The sequence below is a fragment of the Pithys albifrons genome, chromosome 15 (assembly GCF_047495875.1).
Source record: "Pithys albifrons albifrons isolate INPA30051 chromosome 15, PitAlb_v1, whole genome shotgun sequence".
In the NCBI taxonomy this organism is placed as follows: domain Eukaryota; kingdom Metazoa; phylum Chordata; class Aves; order Passeriformes; family Thamnophilidae; genus Pithys; species Pithys albifrons.
Window position 1 is genome coordinate 15,009,477 of NC_092472.1, and position 14,406 is coordinate 15,023,882.

General features: G+C 49.8%; 1 protein-coding gene across 1 annotated transcript in view; it reads left to right on the plus strand.

Moving 5' to 3' along the window:
- The window catches only part of MGAT4B (alpha-1,3-mannosyl-glycoprotein 4-beta-N-acetylglucosaminyltransferase B), a 50,375-nt gene extending 36,099 nt beyond the window's left edge, over window positions 1-14,276 (plus strand). The window contains exons 4-15 of the mRNA XM_071570272.1: window positions 565-698; window positions 2,985-3,031; window positions 5,130-5,243; window positions 5,673-5,748; window positions 6,125-6,239; window positions 7,000-7,130; window positions 10,016-10,123; window positions 11,049-11,242; window positions 11,617-11,695; window positions 12,140-12,227; window positions 13,077-13,189; window positions 13,265-14,276. Of these exons, the coding sequence (XP_071426373.1) occupies window positions 565-698; window positions 2,985-3,031; window positions 5,130-5,243; window positions 5,673-5,748; window positions 6,125-6,239; window positions 7,000-7,130; window positions 10,016-10,123; window positions 11,049-11,242; window positions 11,617-11,695; window positions 12,140-12,227; window positions 13,077-13,189; window positions 13,265-13,288 (1,223 nt within the window). The 3' untranslated portion in view covers window positions 13,289-14,276. The remainder of the gene's footprint in view (window positions 1-564; window positions 699-2,984; window positions 3,032-5,129; window positions 5,244-5,672; window positions 5,749-6,124; window positions 6,240-6,999; window positions 7,131-10,015; window positions 10,124-11,048; window positions 11,243-11,616; window positions 11,696-12,139; window positions 12,228-13,076; window positions 13,190-13,264) is intronic.
- Window positions 14,277-14,406: the final 130 nt, after the last annotated feature.

A 14,406-nucleotide genomic window follows, 5' to 3' on the forward strand; every position in this document is an offset into this window, starting at 1 on the left:
TAAAATGTTCTCAGTGCTTCTGCCAGGTGCTGTTTGCTGCTTTCCATCTCCAGAGTGCTCTAGCCTTTGCCTGGAAGGGGGTCAGATAATTGCAGGGTGCTTCCATCTAAGGAGAGAAGTCCCATCTGGAATAGGACTTTAGTTGCTAGATAATTCCCCCATGCTCCTAAATCCCAACCCAACACCAAAGAATTGACTTGCGCCTCCTAAACAAGAGTGGTCCTGAAGTTGCTGTATGCAGGCTGAAAAGCCCTCTGGGAGGGGAGGAGGTTTGGGTGTTTCCTGAGACATCATCTCTTCAGGAAGAAAAGGCAGAGTCTATCTGACTGCCATGTGTGACCTGCCAGCCTGGAGCTCTGGGTTGCTGCTGGTTGTCACTGGGCTGGGGGACAGGACTGTGGGAACCCTGCATAGCCCAGGAACCCACCAACCTGCTGCTCACTGCTGGGCTTTAATGACAGAGCCTGGCACTGAGCAGATGAACCATGAGGTGGTCAGGGAGCAGAGCAAAGTGTCTTGCCCAGCACAGCCCTCTCTCTAAAATCTCTCCATGGCCCTGGGCAGTGTCTGTTGTGATGGGAATCCCCAGCGTGAAGCGGGAGGTGCATTCCTACCTCACCGACACCCTCAACTCCCTCATCTCGGAGCTCACTCAGCAGGAGAAGGAGGACTCTGTCATCGTTGTCCTCATTGCTGAGGTAAGACAGAGCTTTACCAGTTTGTCCCATTTCCCTGTCCCCCTTCCCACTGTCTGCCAGACTTGCTGCCAAATAGGACACTGCTGACCCAGCCATCAGCGCTGCCTCTTGCTGGGCAGATAAGCCCAGCTTTAGGCTGTCATCCAGCTGGGATCATCAGGTGTGTCCTGCCCAAAATGAAACACCAGCTGGGCCAGGGAGAGTTAGGATGTGAGCAGGCAAGTGTGTCACGTTAGCAGCTGCCAGTGGGGCACATCTCATGTAAATCGTGATGCCTCTTGCAAGGTGCTTGAGTGGTTATTCCCAAAATGTGCTGGAGCTGCCCCATGACCATGCCTAGGGGAGCTCTCTGACCTGCTCCTGAAGCAGCTCTGTTTCACCACATACCTGTAAGACAGTACTAACCCCTCCCAAAACCCAAGAATCAGTGATTTGGAGCTAAGACTAATATGCCTCTTTGTACTGGTGCTTGGAGCCCAGAGTCAGTTGCTGAATCCAAGAGCTAAAAAGCCTTGATACATTAATCTGCAAGAGCTGCTTTTATCTATGGGTTTAGATGGTTATTTTTCTCCATGGCTTTCCCCTCAGGATTATTTTCTTGAGCCTGAAGTGCATTTGTCTTAATTTCCAGAAATCCGGTGAGAAAGATAAACCTCAGTAGCCTGTTAGTGGGAGCGGAACAGAGATGAATGTCCGGGTTTGCTGCCTGTTTACCCCTAATGTGACATTTTGTGTCGCATTTGGCCCCAGGGACTCTGGCTGGTACTTTGTAGAAGGAGAAGATGTGAACAGATGGGTGCAGCCCAAAGTGGCCACCACAAGGTTTGGTCCTGGCTGTCATTTTTCTCCCTTAGAGCCAGAAAAAGGTTTGGTAGCTGTTTTTGCAGTGTGTAAGTTGAAGCATGAGAGTTTTCAAGCAACTTGACCCAAAACAGCTGTTTTAGACTGCAGTAATAAGGTTGCCCTTGGAGCTACACAGAATCCCTCTGTGCAAGTGTCTACCTCTGCTGTGCCTGCTCTGCCTCTTCCCAAAGTGTTTCTCCATGTACCTACACTTGTTAGGGCTTCTTGGACACAGGATAAAGAGTAAATAGTGGAGAGGGTGGTGAACCTGGAGCAGATGCTGAGTAATTTGGAGACAGCACAAGTGCAGCAACTGAGTGTCCCTTTTGGTTTGGGGACTTTTCGTTCCCGAGTGCCACTGCAGGTGTCATCCACAGTGGCTGGTCTGCCTGGGAGAGCTGGGGGCTCCTCAGCTGGCAGAGGGGAGCCCTGGGGAAAGGTGGCCAGCTTGGCTGTCACCAGCACACCATTCTGAACACTTGGAGGAGAGCTGAATGTTTCCTGTCAAAGCCAGGAGCATCTTTCCTGCCTTTGTTTTTCCTGTTGCTGGGGTTTTTTTGTAGCACTGATGTAACAAATCAGTCCAGCACTGGAACTCTGAACCCTGTTTAGGAAAGAGACCTTTTCCCCTCGAGAAAGCCCTCCCTTGTCACCATTCCAGTGTGGAAGTGCTGTCCTCAGCTTGTGACACACATCCCTGGTGTCTCCCTTCTGGTCGCGGCTTCTGCGATGCTGCGTCTGCAGATCCACCAGGGACACACAGTCCTGTCATCCACGTGACTGCCCAAAGCAATGCCACCACCAGGAAACAGGAACAGTTTTTGTTTCTGGGTCTCCTGGCCTTTGTTCTGGGGCTTTGTTTTCCCAGTCATTCTGCAGATGTTTTCTGTCTGGTGCCTGTCCCTGTGTTCACACTTATCGGCAGATAGCGACGCTGCCAACCTTTGGCTCCCTGCATGGGTTGCCAGGTTGATTGTGGGAACAAACTGAGGGTCTAAGAAGGAAAGTGTCAAAATGAACATGGAATGATGCACAGTTACAAATAAACCTCTCTTTTTCACCAAAGGAGTGGAGATCTTTTTCTGCCAAGGGTATTCACTTGGATACAAGCCAGTGTGTGTAGGGGAAAAATGAATAGTGCAGAAGTTAACACTGTGCAAACTCTTGGTGCTGGCAGGGGCAGAAGTGCCGTGAGAGCACACGGGGAAGATGTGCAGGGTCTTGATCCTTTGGGATGGATTCTGGTGTGTGGTGCCTGTGGTTAACTCTGACCACAAAGAAGAGCTCCTGAGAGTAAAACTGGACATAAGGAGAGGTGAAGGTGAATGAAAATGATACAGAGATCCTGGCAGTACACCTGGGGTGTGTTGAAGTTGATTTCTGAGCCACAGGGGACACAAGCTGAGGCTGAAGGCTCTAACACTGCTTTTCTTTTGTTTTCAGACGGACCCACAGTACACAGCCAGCGTGGCAGAGAATATCAAAAACTTGTAAGCACTTCCAAATGACTTCAGTGTATGGCCTGTGCCTGCAGCAAGGCCAGGGAATGGCTTCATTAAGGAGAAAACACATACACTTTTCTGCTTCCCTTTTGTATTTTGTTGTTGTTTCAGAGGGGGTTTTTTCCCGTTTTTAAACTCTGGTCTGTCTTTGCTGTTGTCACTTCCACTTTCTGCTGTTTTAAAATACATCCCATATTTAGCTTCCAGGAGGCTGCTTTGTGCTCACAGTATTTAACACACACAATCATGCCGTTCTGTTTTGCTCCTTCTGTCCTGGGGCATTGTGAGGAGACAGACAATTTAAATTTGCAGTGATCCTGGCAGTTGTTTCTGTGTCTAGTGCAGCCCTGTACCTGTTCTGTGCAATCTGGGCAGTGTGGTGAGCACACCCAAATGCTCCTGCCTTGTTTTGCTTTAAAATCCATGATCCATCTTTCTGCCCAGTCCAGCTTGTTTGTTTTCCCCTTGTTCCAGGCACTCGTTACATTTGTCTCTGGTGCTGGCTGCTATTTATGTCCTGGAGCCTTAGTGGCTTTTGCAGTTTCGTCTGTGGCTATTTAAGCAGAAGGTGGTGATGGATTATTAACCATGAGCTGGTCCAGGCGTTAACGGCATCAGAGCTGGGAGGCAAAGGGAGAAGGTGGCGAGAGAAGGGGCAGTGACTCCGGTCCAGCTCCTGGGATTGTATGTTTCCAAAGGATCGCAGTCGCCCTACGAAGGAGAAGCAAAAGGGCAGCACATCCTCCCGCCCCCGAGCCAATGATGGGAGAGGGGCTGGGAAGTGCGTGGGGAGGGCTGTGTTCCCGGGCACTTGCAGAAGAGCTGAAACAGAGCCCTCCATCTTGCTGTGCAGGAGCTGGCAGAGCTCCCCTCCTTCTGCCTGCTGGCAGGAGGACACACTTATCGGGGGATAATGGACTGATTGTCCGATGGATCCTGATGAAATTACCGGGCGCCGCTGCAGAGAGCGCCTCTGTGTAGAAGACCTGAAACTTTAATTGACTTAATGATTTGATTTCTCGTCATCCCCCTCTCCTGTGCCTCCTGCCCCTCCCTGATTCACTGAAATTATTTCTCCTCCAAATTGAATTGAGGTGGTCTGGGGCCAGGGCAGGCTGGACTTCTCTCACAGGAGGGAGAAAGCTGTTGCTGCTTCAGTGCAGGTTTTGTCAGCTCAGTGAGAAGCTGCTGTTTCACTGCTGCCTGAGGAAGGGAAGATTTGGAAATGTTCACTGAAAAACCTGCCAGTCCCAAGGAAGGAATAAGGAAGGGGAAAATAAGTATGAAGTTTTTGGCAATCTTGCTGCTTTGTCTCCCTCTGCCCCATCTCCCGTCCTCCAGACTCGGCACAAACAAAGGAAATCAGCCTTGCACCAAATGTTCTGGAAAAGGCAGTATAAAAATAACTGGTTTTCCCACTTATCTCTCAGAGTTAGTGCAATCCTGGCAATCCTGTTAGAGCAATCCTGTACTGCTTGCAAAGGTGATGTAGGTGCCTAGTTTTCAGATGGGTGACATTATTTTCTGTTTGAGTTTGACTCTTTAAAGGGTTCTTAACCTTTACAGGAAAATGGTTCTTAACCACTATAGGAAAAGTAGATGCTGATTTTATCAGCATAAGAGAACTAGGTAGAATTCCTGCTGGCTCTCCAAACTACAGCACAGCAGTGCTTTAAGCATCTTGCCTGAAATGTATAACATAATCTCAGCAAAATTAATTTTAATTACTGATGAATTTGGGAAATCTCTAAATGCCAGTAATGCCAGCAAGCCCTTTCTTTGGTGAACCAGTCTGCAGGTCATTTAATCCTGTAAAGAGTACATAGTGCTCACAGCTGGTCTTTAACGTTGACCCAAAGAGGAGCACATGGGGCTAATAGAGACCATGGGAGGGAGAGAACTGCTTAAAAACTCTTGTGGCAATTCCTGCTGATGTCCTTTGGTGAGGCCTGGAAGTGCACTATCTGCTGGGGAAGTTTGCCCTTAGAGGCTCTACTTTTTGTTTGGGTCTGTGGCGCAGTGATTGGTCTATGAAATGGTGTGTCAGACATGGAGGTATCTGTTTACTGCTGTTTTTCTCGCTCAGATTTCCAAAGGAAATACGCTCAGGTCTCCTGGAGGTAATTTCCCCATCGCCGCATTTCTATCCTGATTTCTCCCACCTGCGGGAATCCTTTGGGGACCCCAAGGAAAGAGTCAGGTATGAATCAATGAGCTTATAAACAAGCAAGCCCTGAATTAAGGAGCTGCAGCATCTCCCCCACTGACTCTAGCAGGGAAAGCTCTTCTGCAGGGCCAGGCAAAGCCCTTAATCATGCTTTACCCAAGAGCAAAGGATGTGGTGTGATGTGGCAGGGATGAACTGGCACCAGCTTTGCCAGGCTTGGTGTTTCCATCACCAAACGAGGGGCTTGTTTTAACCCAAATTATCTTCACTTTGGAAGTCCCTGAGGTTTCCAGTTACTCTTAGCTGGACAGTTTGAGACCAAAAGGGAGAGGCCGAATGGCATCCCCTCCACCTCCCAGAGCTGTGTCACCTTCCTGGCTTAAACCAAGACTTAGGAGGTTCCCTGGAGCAGCCCACTATCCCAGGAGAAATGGATGCTCCCATCCTCTTTGTCTCTTGCAGGTGGAGGACGAAGCAGAACCTGGACTACTGCTTTTTAATGATGTATGCCCAGTCCAAAGGCATTTATTATGTGCAGGTGTGTTTGGTGCAGGGGGTGGAGGGAAAACGGTGTATCTGAGAATTCATTGTGTCTCTTACCAGCTGAGAGAGGGCAAAGAGCACATCCAGTTGTGTGATGTAGCAGAGTGGCAGTGGGTTTTAACCAGATAGGTTCAAAAGCTGTGTTTCTAAAGTACTTTGATTCTTGGAGACCTTCCACCTAGGGAGGACAGGAATACTTGTTTCCTTTACCTCTTAGACTGAATGAGAAAAATCTGCTTGGAGCATCTTCTGAAATAAACTGGGTCTGTGCCAGAGCTTTGCTGTGGTCTGTGACGGGATTGCTCTGCATAGAGAGACTGTTACTGGGACCTGCCTGTGTCAGTGGCACTGAGTGTCCTTTCCTCTTGCAGCTGGAGGATGATATTGTGGCCAAACCAAACTATCTCAGCACGATGAAGAACTTTGCCTTGCAGCAGCCCTCTGAGGAGTGGATGATCCTGGAGTTCTCTCAGCTGGGGTTCATCGGTAACATTCTCCCCCGCTAACCCCAGTCCCATCAGGCACAGGCACAAGTGCCTGCTGCCTCTTGCCAGCGTTTATGCTCTTGATGAAACAAATTGTCCCCACGAGATGGTAAAATACTTGGACTTGATCTCTCCCTATTTTTGCAATGACCCTTGTGTTTGCACAGGGGAAAAAGATCCTCGCAGCTGGTGCTGGGGATTCTCACTTTTAGTAAAAATAAACCTGGTCAGTGGCCCAGCTAACAGCCAGACAGCTTAGATGTGGCCAGTAGCTTTTAGGCTGGATGGGATCTGGATTTGCCTAAGAGTGTGCAAAAGGAAGTTTACATCAGCCCAGAACTATTTTGGGAATCACAGGACATGGTTGCAGTAGCAGTTTGATCTGTTGTTTTGGATACTGGTTTGACAGGCTTAAAATTTGTAGGTTTTGGGGCAGGAAATGGTCTGTCCTGCAGCTGGCTGAATGTTTTTTATCCTTATTTCTCTTTACTGAATGGGAGAGTTTTAGACCTTTTGATACTGTTGTGACCTGTGAGACTCTAATGCTTTCTAATTCTGTGATGAATATTAAATCCGGAACTGTATTAGCAGTGCCAGCAGTGCTGGTACATAACCCAGAGCCACATGGTATTTCCTTTTCATATAGAGGTGGACAGATCCAACCTCCACAGCACAGTCTCCCAAGTTGTTACTTCCCAGCTCTGATTCTTGACCATTTCACAGTGCAGCTCCTCTTTCTTGTCTCTTTCTTTGTGCTGTAGGAAAAATGTTCAAGTCTCTGGATCTGAGCTTGATCGTGGAGTTCATCCTGATGTTCTATAAGGACAAACCCATTGACTGGCTGCTGGATCACATCCTTTGGGTGAAAGTCTGCAACCCTGAGAAAGATGCAGTACGTACACAGCCTCAGTTGAAGGGACACTGTCTGTTGTGTGGGGGCAAATGTACGCTTGGCTGTGACTCCAGAGGATCTTTCCTGTGAGCTCTGGTACTAACTGACTTTGCACTGATCCGTGCTGTCCCTGCAGACCGTGCCACTGGGTGCTCTTGTGGATTGTGTAAGCAGAGACCTGGGAGTTGAGGCTTCTATATTCTGCAGCTGCCAGAAAAGGCATTATTTCTGCATCTAAGCACTAACAGGGTATTCCTCCTCCACTCCCTGAGGACAGTAGTCTTTTTTCCCATTCTTCTGTGCTATTTTTCATTCCGGTGTGCTTCTCTCCCTGAAACCATTCCCTGCTCACTGACTGTGACCCCAGAATGACCCTTTGACGCCAGCCCCATGTGCCATACCCACCCAGAGCACACATGGAGGCTGCCCGGAGAGCTCACCCAGAGCAAGCTCACCGTGCACAGTCTGCCAAAATGAAGCCAGAGCACACCAAGCTCTTGTCAGGGTCTGTAGGAGGGTGCAGGGAGGTGAAATGGGCTCTGTTTTCATGCTGCTGTCTCATTTGCACAGCCACATGCCCATAAAGCCATGGGCTCCTGTGCCCTGCAGAGGTTGTGTTTGAGCTCTTAGCAGCAGCAACACAGAGAGGCTAAAGAGAGAGGGAAGGGCAGGGGAGGAGTGTGTGTGGCAGCAGATGAAAGATGAGCTCACCACCAGATACTCTCCTGTCTCCCCTCTGAACATGCTGTATTTGCTCATGTTTGTCCTTCTCCCCCAGTGGAGAACAAGCAGCAGAGTCTCCATGTAGAGCTCGGAGCCAGTCACTTAGGACAGACCTCATGGTCACAACTACATTGTGATGACAAATGCCAGAGCAAGTGGTCACTCTGGAAATGAATATTGTATTTCCGTGTTGAGGGGGTGGGACATTCTCAGGGCTCTGCAGAACTGGGGCAAAGATCTGGTTTAAATTGGTATGGTCCCTGGCAGAGACCATGACATCAGCTCCAACTCCCCATGTGCAGCAGGACCAGTCTCAGATGATGTCCATTGAATCCTCCTGGCAGTACAAGCCATGTGCTCTGGTGTGACAGAGCAATTCCCAAACCTGTCTGGCAGCCCCCACAGTCCACACAGCCATGGGCAAAGCCAAGTGGGTGGGATGCTGGGATGGAGCTGGGAATGCTGCTGCCGTCTGTGCCCTCGCCTTCAAAATCCTCAGCTTGAGCACTGATTAAATGCAGATCCTGCTGTGCAGGATCAGCTTCTCCCTCACTCATCTGTGCTCATCTTTTCCTACCTGGTGGAACCAAGGTTTTCCCAGAGGAAACTGCAAACCTCTTAAACATGTTGCCTTTTTCAAAATTAACCTACTTTCCATGTGGATTTCTGGCTCCTTTCCCCCACTGTTTGCATGATTAACTCTGCACAGCTCCCTTTCAAACATGACTTTCACTTGTAAATCCCACTGTGCAAAATCAAATTGGTAGTAGGGAGGATTTATCTTTTTGATTGAAAGTTTGTTTGACCTGAGCTTTTGGTAAGTGCTTTGGCTGCTTTGGGTATATTCTGCTCTTTCTTTTTTAACTAATTTTAGATTTACCTGAGGTAGAGCTGTGTGAAAGGATGACCTTCTTACCACCAGCTGAGCCATTCCCTCTCCTGGCTTGGCTGAGACAAGGCTGCTTTCAGCAAATGCCTCTTTAGCAGAAGGGGAGACGGGGAAAAAGAGAAATCAGGAGATGCTGTAGCTCCCTCCATTCCCCTTTCTCCTCCTTTCTGCATCCAGAGTGAGACAGACCTGATGGGGTTGCATCCAGTGTTGCTGGCAGTGGGTAGGGTCTGTCCCATTAGCATGGCTAGCTTTAATTTTCTAATGTAACGTGAGCTGGATTAGGGGATTATCTCCTTTGCAGCTCGCAGGGGTCATGCCTGGAATTTCTCAGTTCCCTGAACTGTGGCAGTGGCTTGGTTTGGTGTCCTGTCTGTGACAGGCATCCAGTGACACAGCACCCACAGTGGGATCTCTGCTGGGGTTTCTCCTGGCTGAGAGGCCACAAGAGCAGATGATGTTAGGGGTATGTATGCATTCTTTTCTTGGAAAAGCAAAAGTTGGGTAACAAATACCCTCCCTGTACTGTTTCTAACCTGTATTTTTGTCCTCTTCCTCCAAACCGAAAGAAATGAACTATTTTTAAAATGTGAGTTCTCACCTCCCCACGCTCTCAGCGTTCTTCCCTTTTGTCCTTTATTCCTTCGTCTCTCTCCCTCCACGCAATGAAAAATCACTGCCTGGATTGGAGCTGCATCTCCAGGTTTATTTATGTGGTGGATAGGCATGAAATAGCCCAACAGCTTTGACAATGGCACGTGCTGAACATCTGCTTACATCTGCCTGCCAGCAAACTGGAAACTGCCCATCCAAAAATAGCCCACACTTGGTACCTCTTCACCTGGGCTCTGAGTCATCCCAGGCCGTGCTGGACCTTCAGACATCGGTGATCCCAAGCTCTGAGTTGAAGGAAAAAGGGTTTCCCCATAAGCCAAGGACAAAAGACACTAAATTTTCTGGCTGTCCCTGCTGGCAGCACAGAGGGATTCTGCTCAGCATTCTAAACTGTGCTTGGCAAGGACGGATTTGGCACTTAGACCTGGGCACTCTGGCTGCCCAGCAGAGCCCAGTGGGTGAGTGGCCGAGAGTCTGGTTTCTCCATAATGGGGTTAAAAGCCTTCTTGCCAAATTAGAGCTTAAATAATGCAGAAGAGCATAGAGATGGAGAGGCGGGTCTGTGTCTTACTCCTCATACCCTTGTCCATCCCTCTCATGGGCCACAGTTGCCCACAGAGGTTTCAGCCTGGGACACTGTGGGATTGTGTCGTTTCAGAAACACTGCGACAGGCAGAAGGCAAACCTGAGGATCCGCTTCAAGCCCTCGCTCTTCCAGCACGTGGGAACCCACTCCTCCTTGGCTGGGAAGATACAGAAGCTGAAGGTGGGTACCAGCTGCCAGTCCAAGCCACAGGTGGCCTGGCCTGCAGGTCTGCACCTGGGTACTCAATGCTTTTGGGGACTTCAGTGACAGCAGCTGGCGGAACAGTGGCAGCTGGATTTCTGTGCAGTGATGGTGTTTTATTCCAAGTTACAGTGAGCTCAGGTAGCTCCTGCTCCTCAGAATGTCAGTGATGTGCACTGAGAGTCATTGCGAGTTCTTAAGCCTTGTTACCAGTCCTGGTCACCCATACTGGGTGAGTGACTTAGAAGCATCTACTGAAAAACCCTGAAGACATCACTCCTGAATTGGTCTGACTTCCTTTCCTCCCCACTCCATGTTCCTGGGATTTGGTGATAAGTGAACTAGAGCTTGCTGTGTAAGAATTTAAATTGTTTGATGTGTGTTTAAATATGAACAAAATCAAGCCTCCCACAACTATGTGTGCAGGATCTATAGACACACATCCCTGGGCTGTGCTTATCCTGTGTCTGTGCAATACCCAGGGAAATGGGTGGTGTAATCCAGTTTGTATCACAGTGCAGTGCCCATCAGGCCATGTAATCCAGTCATTTTATGCTATTGTCACTCTCCCAGCTGCCTTCTCCTCAGGTGTAAGGACTGTTTCCAGAGCCCTGGGGCAGGGACATGCTTTCAGGGATGCTTGGACAGTGAAAGGCTTTTTGGTGCTGTATCAGAGTGCGGAGCAGGAGTGTTTCTCTGTGCTGCCTCTCCTGAATCTGTCCTGGGATCCAATCATGCGTTCCCCTGCCTGGTGCCTTTCCCAGATCACTTTCACCCCTCATCCTTCAGTGCTGTACAAATAGAGAGCCTTTACTTTGCTGTGCGTTGTTGCTGAGGTCCCCATTTCTCAGGGCTAAGAAGAGCTCACGGCCCTTCCCTGCCCTTTTGCTTTGTGCCCACCAAGGACAAGGACTTTGGAAAGCAGGCTCTGCGGAAAGAGCACATCAACCCTCCCGCTGAGGTGAGCACCAGCCTGAAAACCTACCAGCACTTCACCTTGGAGAAGGCTTACCAGCGGGAGGACTTCTTCTGGGCCTTCACTCCCACTGCCGGAGACTTCATCAGGTTCCGATTCTTCAAACCGCTTCGTATTGAAAGGTCAGTGCCTGGGTGGGGGCAGCAGGGGGCATGGGGACAGCCTGGAGCATGCAGAGACAGTTGCTTTTTGCTATTCTGGCAATTTAAATTAAACATCTTGCCTATTTCCTGCCTGATTGCCCAGAGGAGGGAGCAGTGCTCTTGCAGCGGGAGGACAATTTGACCCTTTCTCGGTGGGGCCATGTTTGCCAGAGCCCTTTGCTTTCTTGCACTTGTGAGCAATCCATGATTTAGGTAGTCTGGCACAGAAGGTCTCCTGCCAAACCGTGTGCCATGGGCTCTTTGGGAAGGTGCCTGTTAGGTTGAGTTGTTTGATGATTCAGCTGTCTCCCCTCGCTCAGTGTGGGTGTCCATGGCTTTGGTCTCTGTCACAGGTTCTTCTTCCGCAGCGGGAACATCGAGCACCCAGAGGACAAACTCTTCAATACGACCGTGGAGGTTCTGCCGTTTGACGTAAGTGTTTTATTGAGAATTGAGGTGAGGGTGGAGTGGGAAGCAGAAGAGGTTTGAGAAAAGGGAACTACTTTAAGCCACCACAAAAATCTTAACAAGACTCAAGTGCCTCAGAGAGGTGCTGGGTAGGAGCCAGAGGGTCACACCTGGTGTGATGCCACCTCAGGAGTGGAGTGCTGTGCTGAGCATCACTGTGGAAGCCATCCCTGCCTGCAAAGGGGATGCTCAGATGAGTGGGGTGGCTGCAGAGGAGGGGATGGTGCAAGGATGGTGCAATGGAAGTGGCAGAATGAGGACAGCATTGGGGCATGAGGTTCAGAGTGCCAGGCAGGGGATGAGGGGCCATGGGGTTCTGGCCTGGGCAGCTCCAGAGTTGCTGCTGTTCTTGCGGCTTTTGTGTGGCTCTTGCCACTGACCTTGCACAAAACTCCTCTCCTTCTGCAGAGCCTGCAGTCAGATAAGGAAGCCTTGCAGGAGGGAAGAGGCACAGTCGTCAAATACCACAGGACAGCGGATGGCTACATCCAGATAGGTACAGTGGGGCATGGGTGAAAAAGTGCCTGCTGAATTTGATAACATGTCCTCACCTACACGTGAATCAAGACTCTCAGTGCTGTTTGCTTGGCAAAGAGTAATTCTCACTTGCCAGGAGCCAGGTCAGAACAGGATTTAATTGTCATTTTCTCCTCTGCTCCACTGGCCTTCCTCATAGACCAGGTTGTCCACTTCAGTTTTTGATCCTGTGTTTCTGCCTGTCTCTGCTCAGAGCTGGGACCAGGTTATGTAGATTATCCAGCTGCTTAACCTGGGGCTAAAATCCTCCACCATGGGTGATTTTGTGGTTTCAGTACTCACATCATTTGCAGGTCAGACTTTGTCTCTTGCTACCTGAGCTTGTTTTAGTGCTTGTCCTGCCCTCAGACAAGACTGAGTGATTGCAGCTCCAGGGACCTGCCAGTGTGTGGTACAGCCCTGGTGTCCCTGCTAACATGTCTTTTTTTTTTTAAACAGACAAATAGAAAAATTCTCTGCCACATTTTGCACTTTGCCATTTTAGCTTTCCTCTGCATGCTGGCTGGTTTATCCCTGTTGCATTTTAAAAAAAAGAATCCCAGCCAAAAAGGGTCAAAGGGTATCAGGCCAGTCTGTCCCCTTTCACATAGCAGTGATATGTAGCCAAATACTCTCCATTTTGTTTTATTTAGCTGTTTTTTGTTCCCCAAAGTGTGGTATTTTGAACTGTCTGTCCATCCACACTGCTGGTTTTCAGCCCATCTCATGTTGAGGAGCTGTGGGCAGGGGCTGCCCTCAGGGATGGGGGAAGGTGGAGGGGCAATGCCAGGGGACTGTCCCTGTGTCACCCCTGTGCTCCCCCCACCAGGCTCATTCTCCAAGGGTGTTGCAGAGGGCGAGGTGGACCCATCCTTTGGGCCACTGGAGGCCATTAGACTGTCCATCCAGACCGACTCCCCGGTGTGGATAATCCTGAGCGAGGTAAGCTGGGCTCCCTCAGCAAGTCCCCGCCGCTGCCCTGCACATCACTCTGATCCCATCCCTCTCTTCTTTCAGATTTTCATCAAAAAAGCAGAGTGAAACGGGCATGAGGCAGAAGGGACACACTCTTGGATCCCTGGTCCTGCTCCCTCCCTCCCGCTCCCTCCTCCCTGCGGCGCCTTGCCCGGACAGGGACAGTGCAGGGCCGGCTGCCGGAGGTGGCACTTGCCAACAGACCATGGCAAACCTGCTGCCAGGCTGGCACCACCATCCCCAGCGGTGCTGCGAGGCCAGGACGCCCGACACCTTCTCCAGAAGAGGAGCTAAAAGCAAAACCCCAGACCCCGTGCAGAGGGCTGGCTTTGCTGCGCTCCCTCGGCCCCTCGGGATGTGCCGGCTGCCACTCGGGACACACGGACACAGGGCAGTTTGGGGCCAGGATGAGCTTTAGTGCCCGTGGGGACAAAAAGCACCTTCAGCCCAGGACAGGGCAATCTCTGGCTGTATCTGGGGTCAGAGCAGGGCTTGGTCATGCTGAGTCCCACCGTCTAACCCCACCGGCGCGCTGGGATGGAGGCGGCCAGAGCCTGAGGTCTGCCTTGCCCTCGCCCAGGCAACAGTCCTGGCCACAGCTGAGAGTTAAGCAAGGGCAAAGACTGACCCTCCTTCAGCAGAGGAGGAATGAATCCGAAGGGGTTGGAGCTCTGAGTATGGCAGGGAAAACAAAAAAATAAAATACGCCACACTGTGCCTGCCAGCATTGATCACAGCCCCTTAACTCACAGTGAAGTCTCCAGTGTCTTCATGCCTTGAGATTGAGTGCAGAAAACCATCTTTTTTAAATAACTATTTCAGTTATTTGTTGATGTGAGTTTTTTGGGGGGGAAAAAAGCAGAAGTAGCCCAGTTCAAAAATAGTAGGGATTAGTGTAAATCCCAATGTCCTTTCAGCTATACACTGGAATGCATTATACTACTTTAATGTGCTGTATTTTTTATTATTGGATACATTTGATTTTTCAAGTACATCTCTCTATATAAATATATAAAATAATGTGCACTGTAATAAAAGCTAAATTTAAACCTTTGGTGCAGCAGTGAGAGTCACTTACAGCAGGGCTGCTTTAGGCACCTGTCAACCCCAAGTTCACAGTGGAGGGTGAAATCCAGAGAGGACCAAGTCCTACTTGGGCGTGAGTGATAAACGAAGTTGTGGCC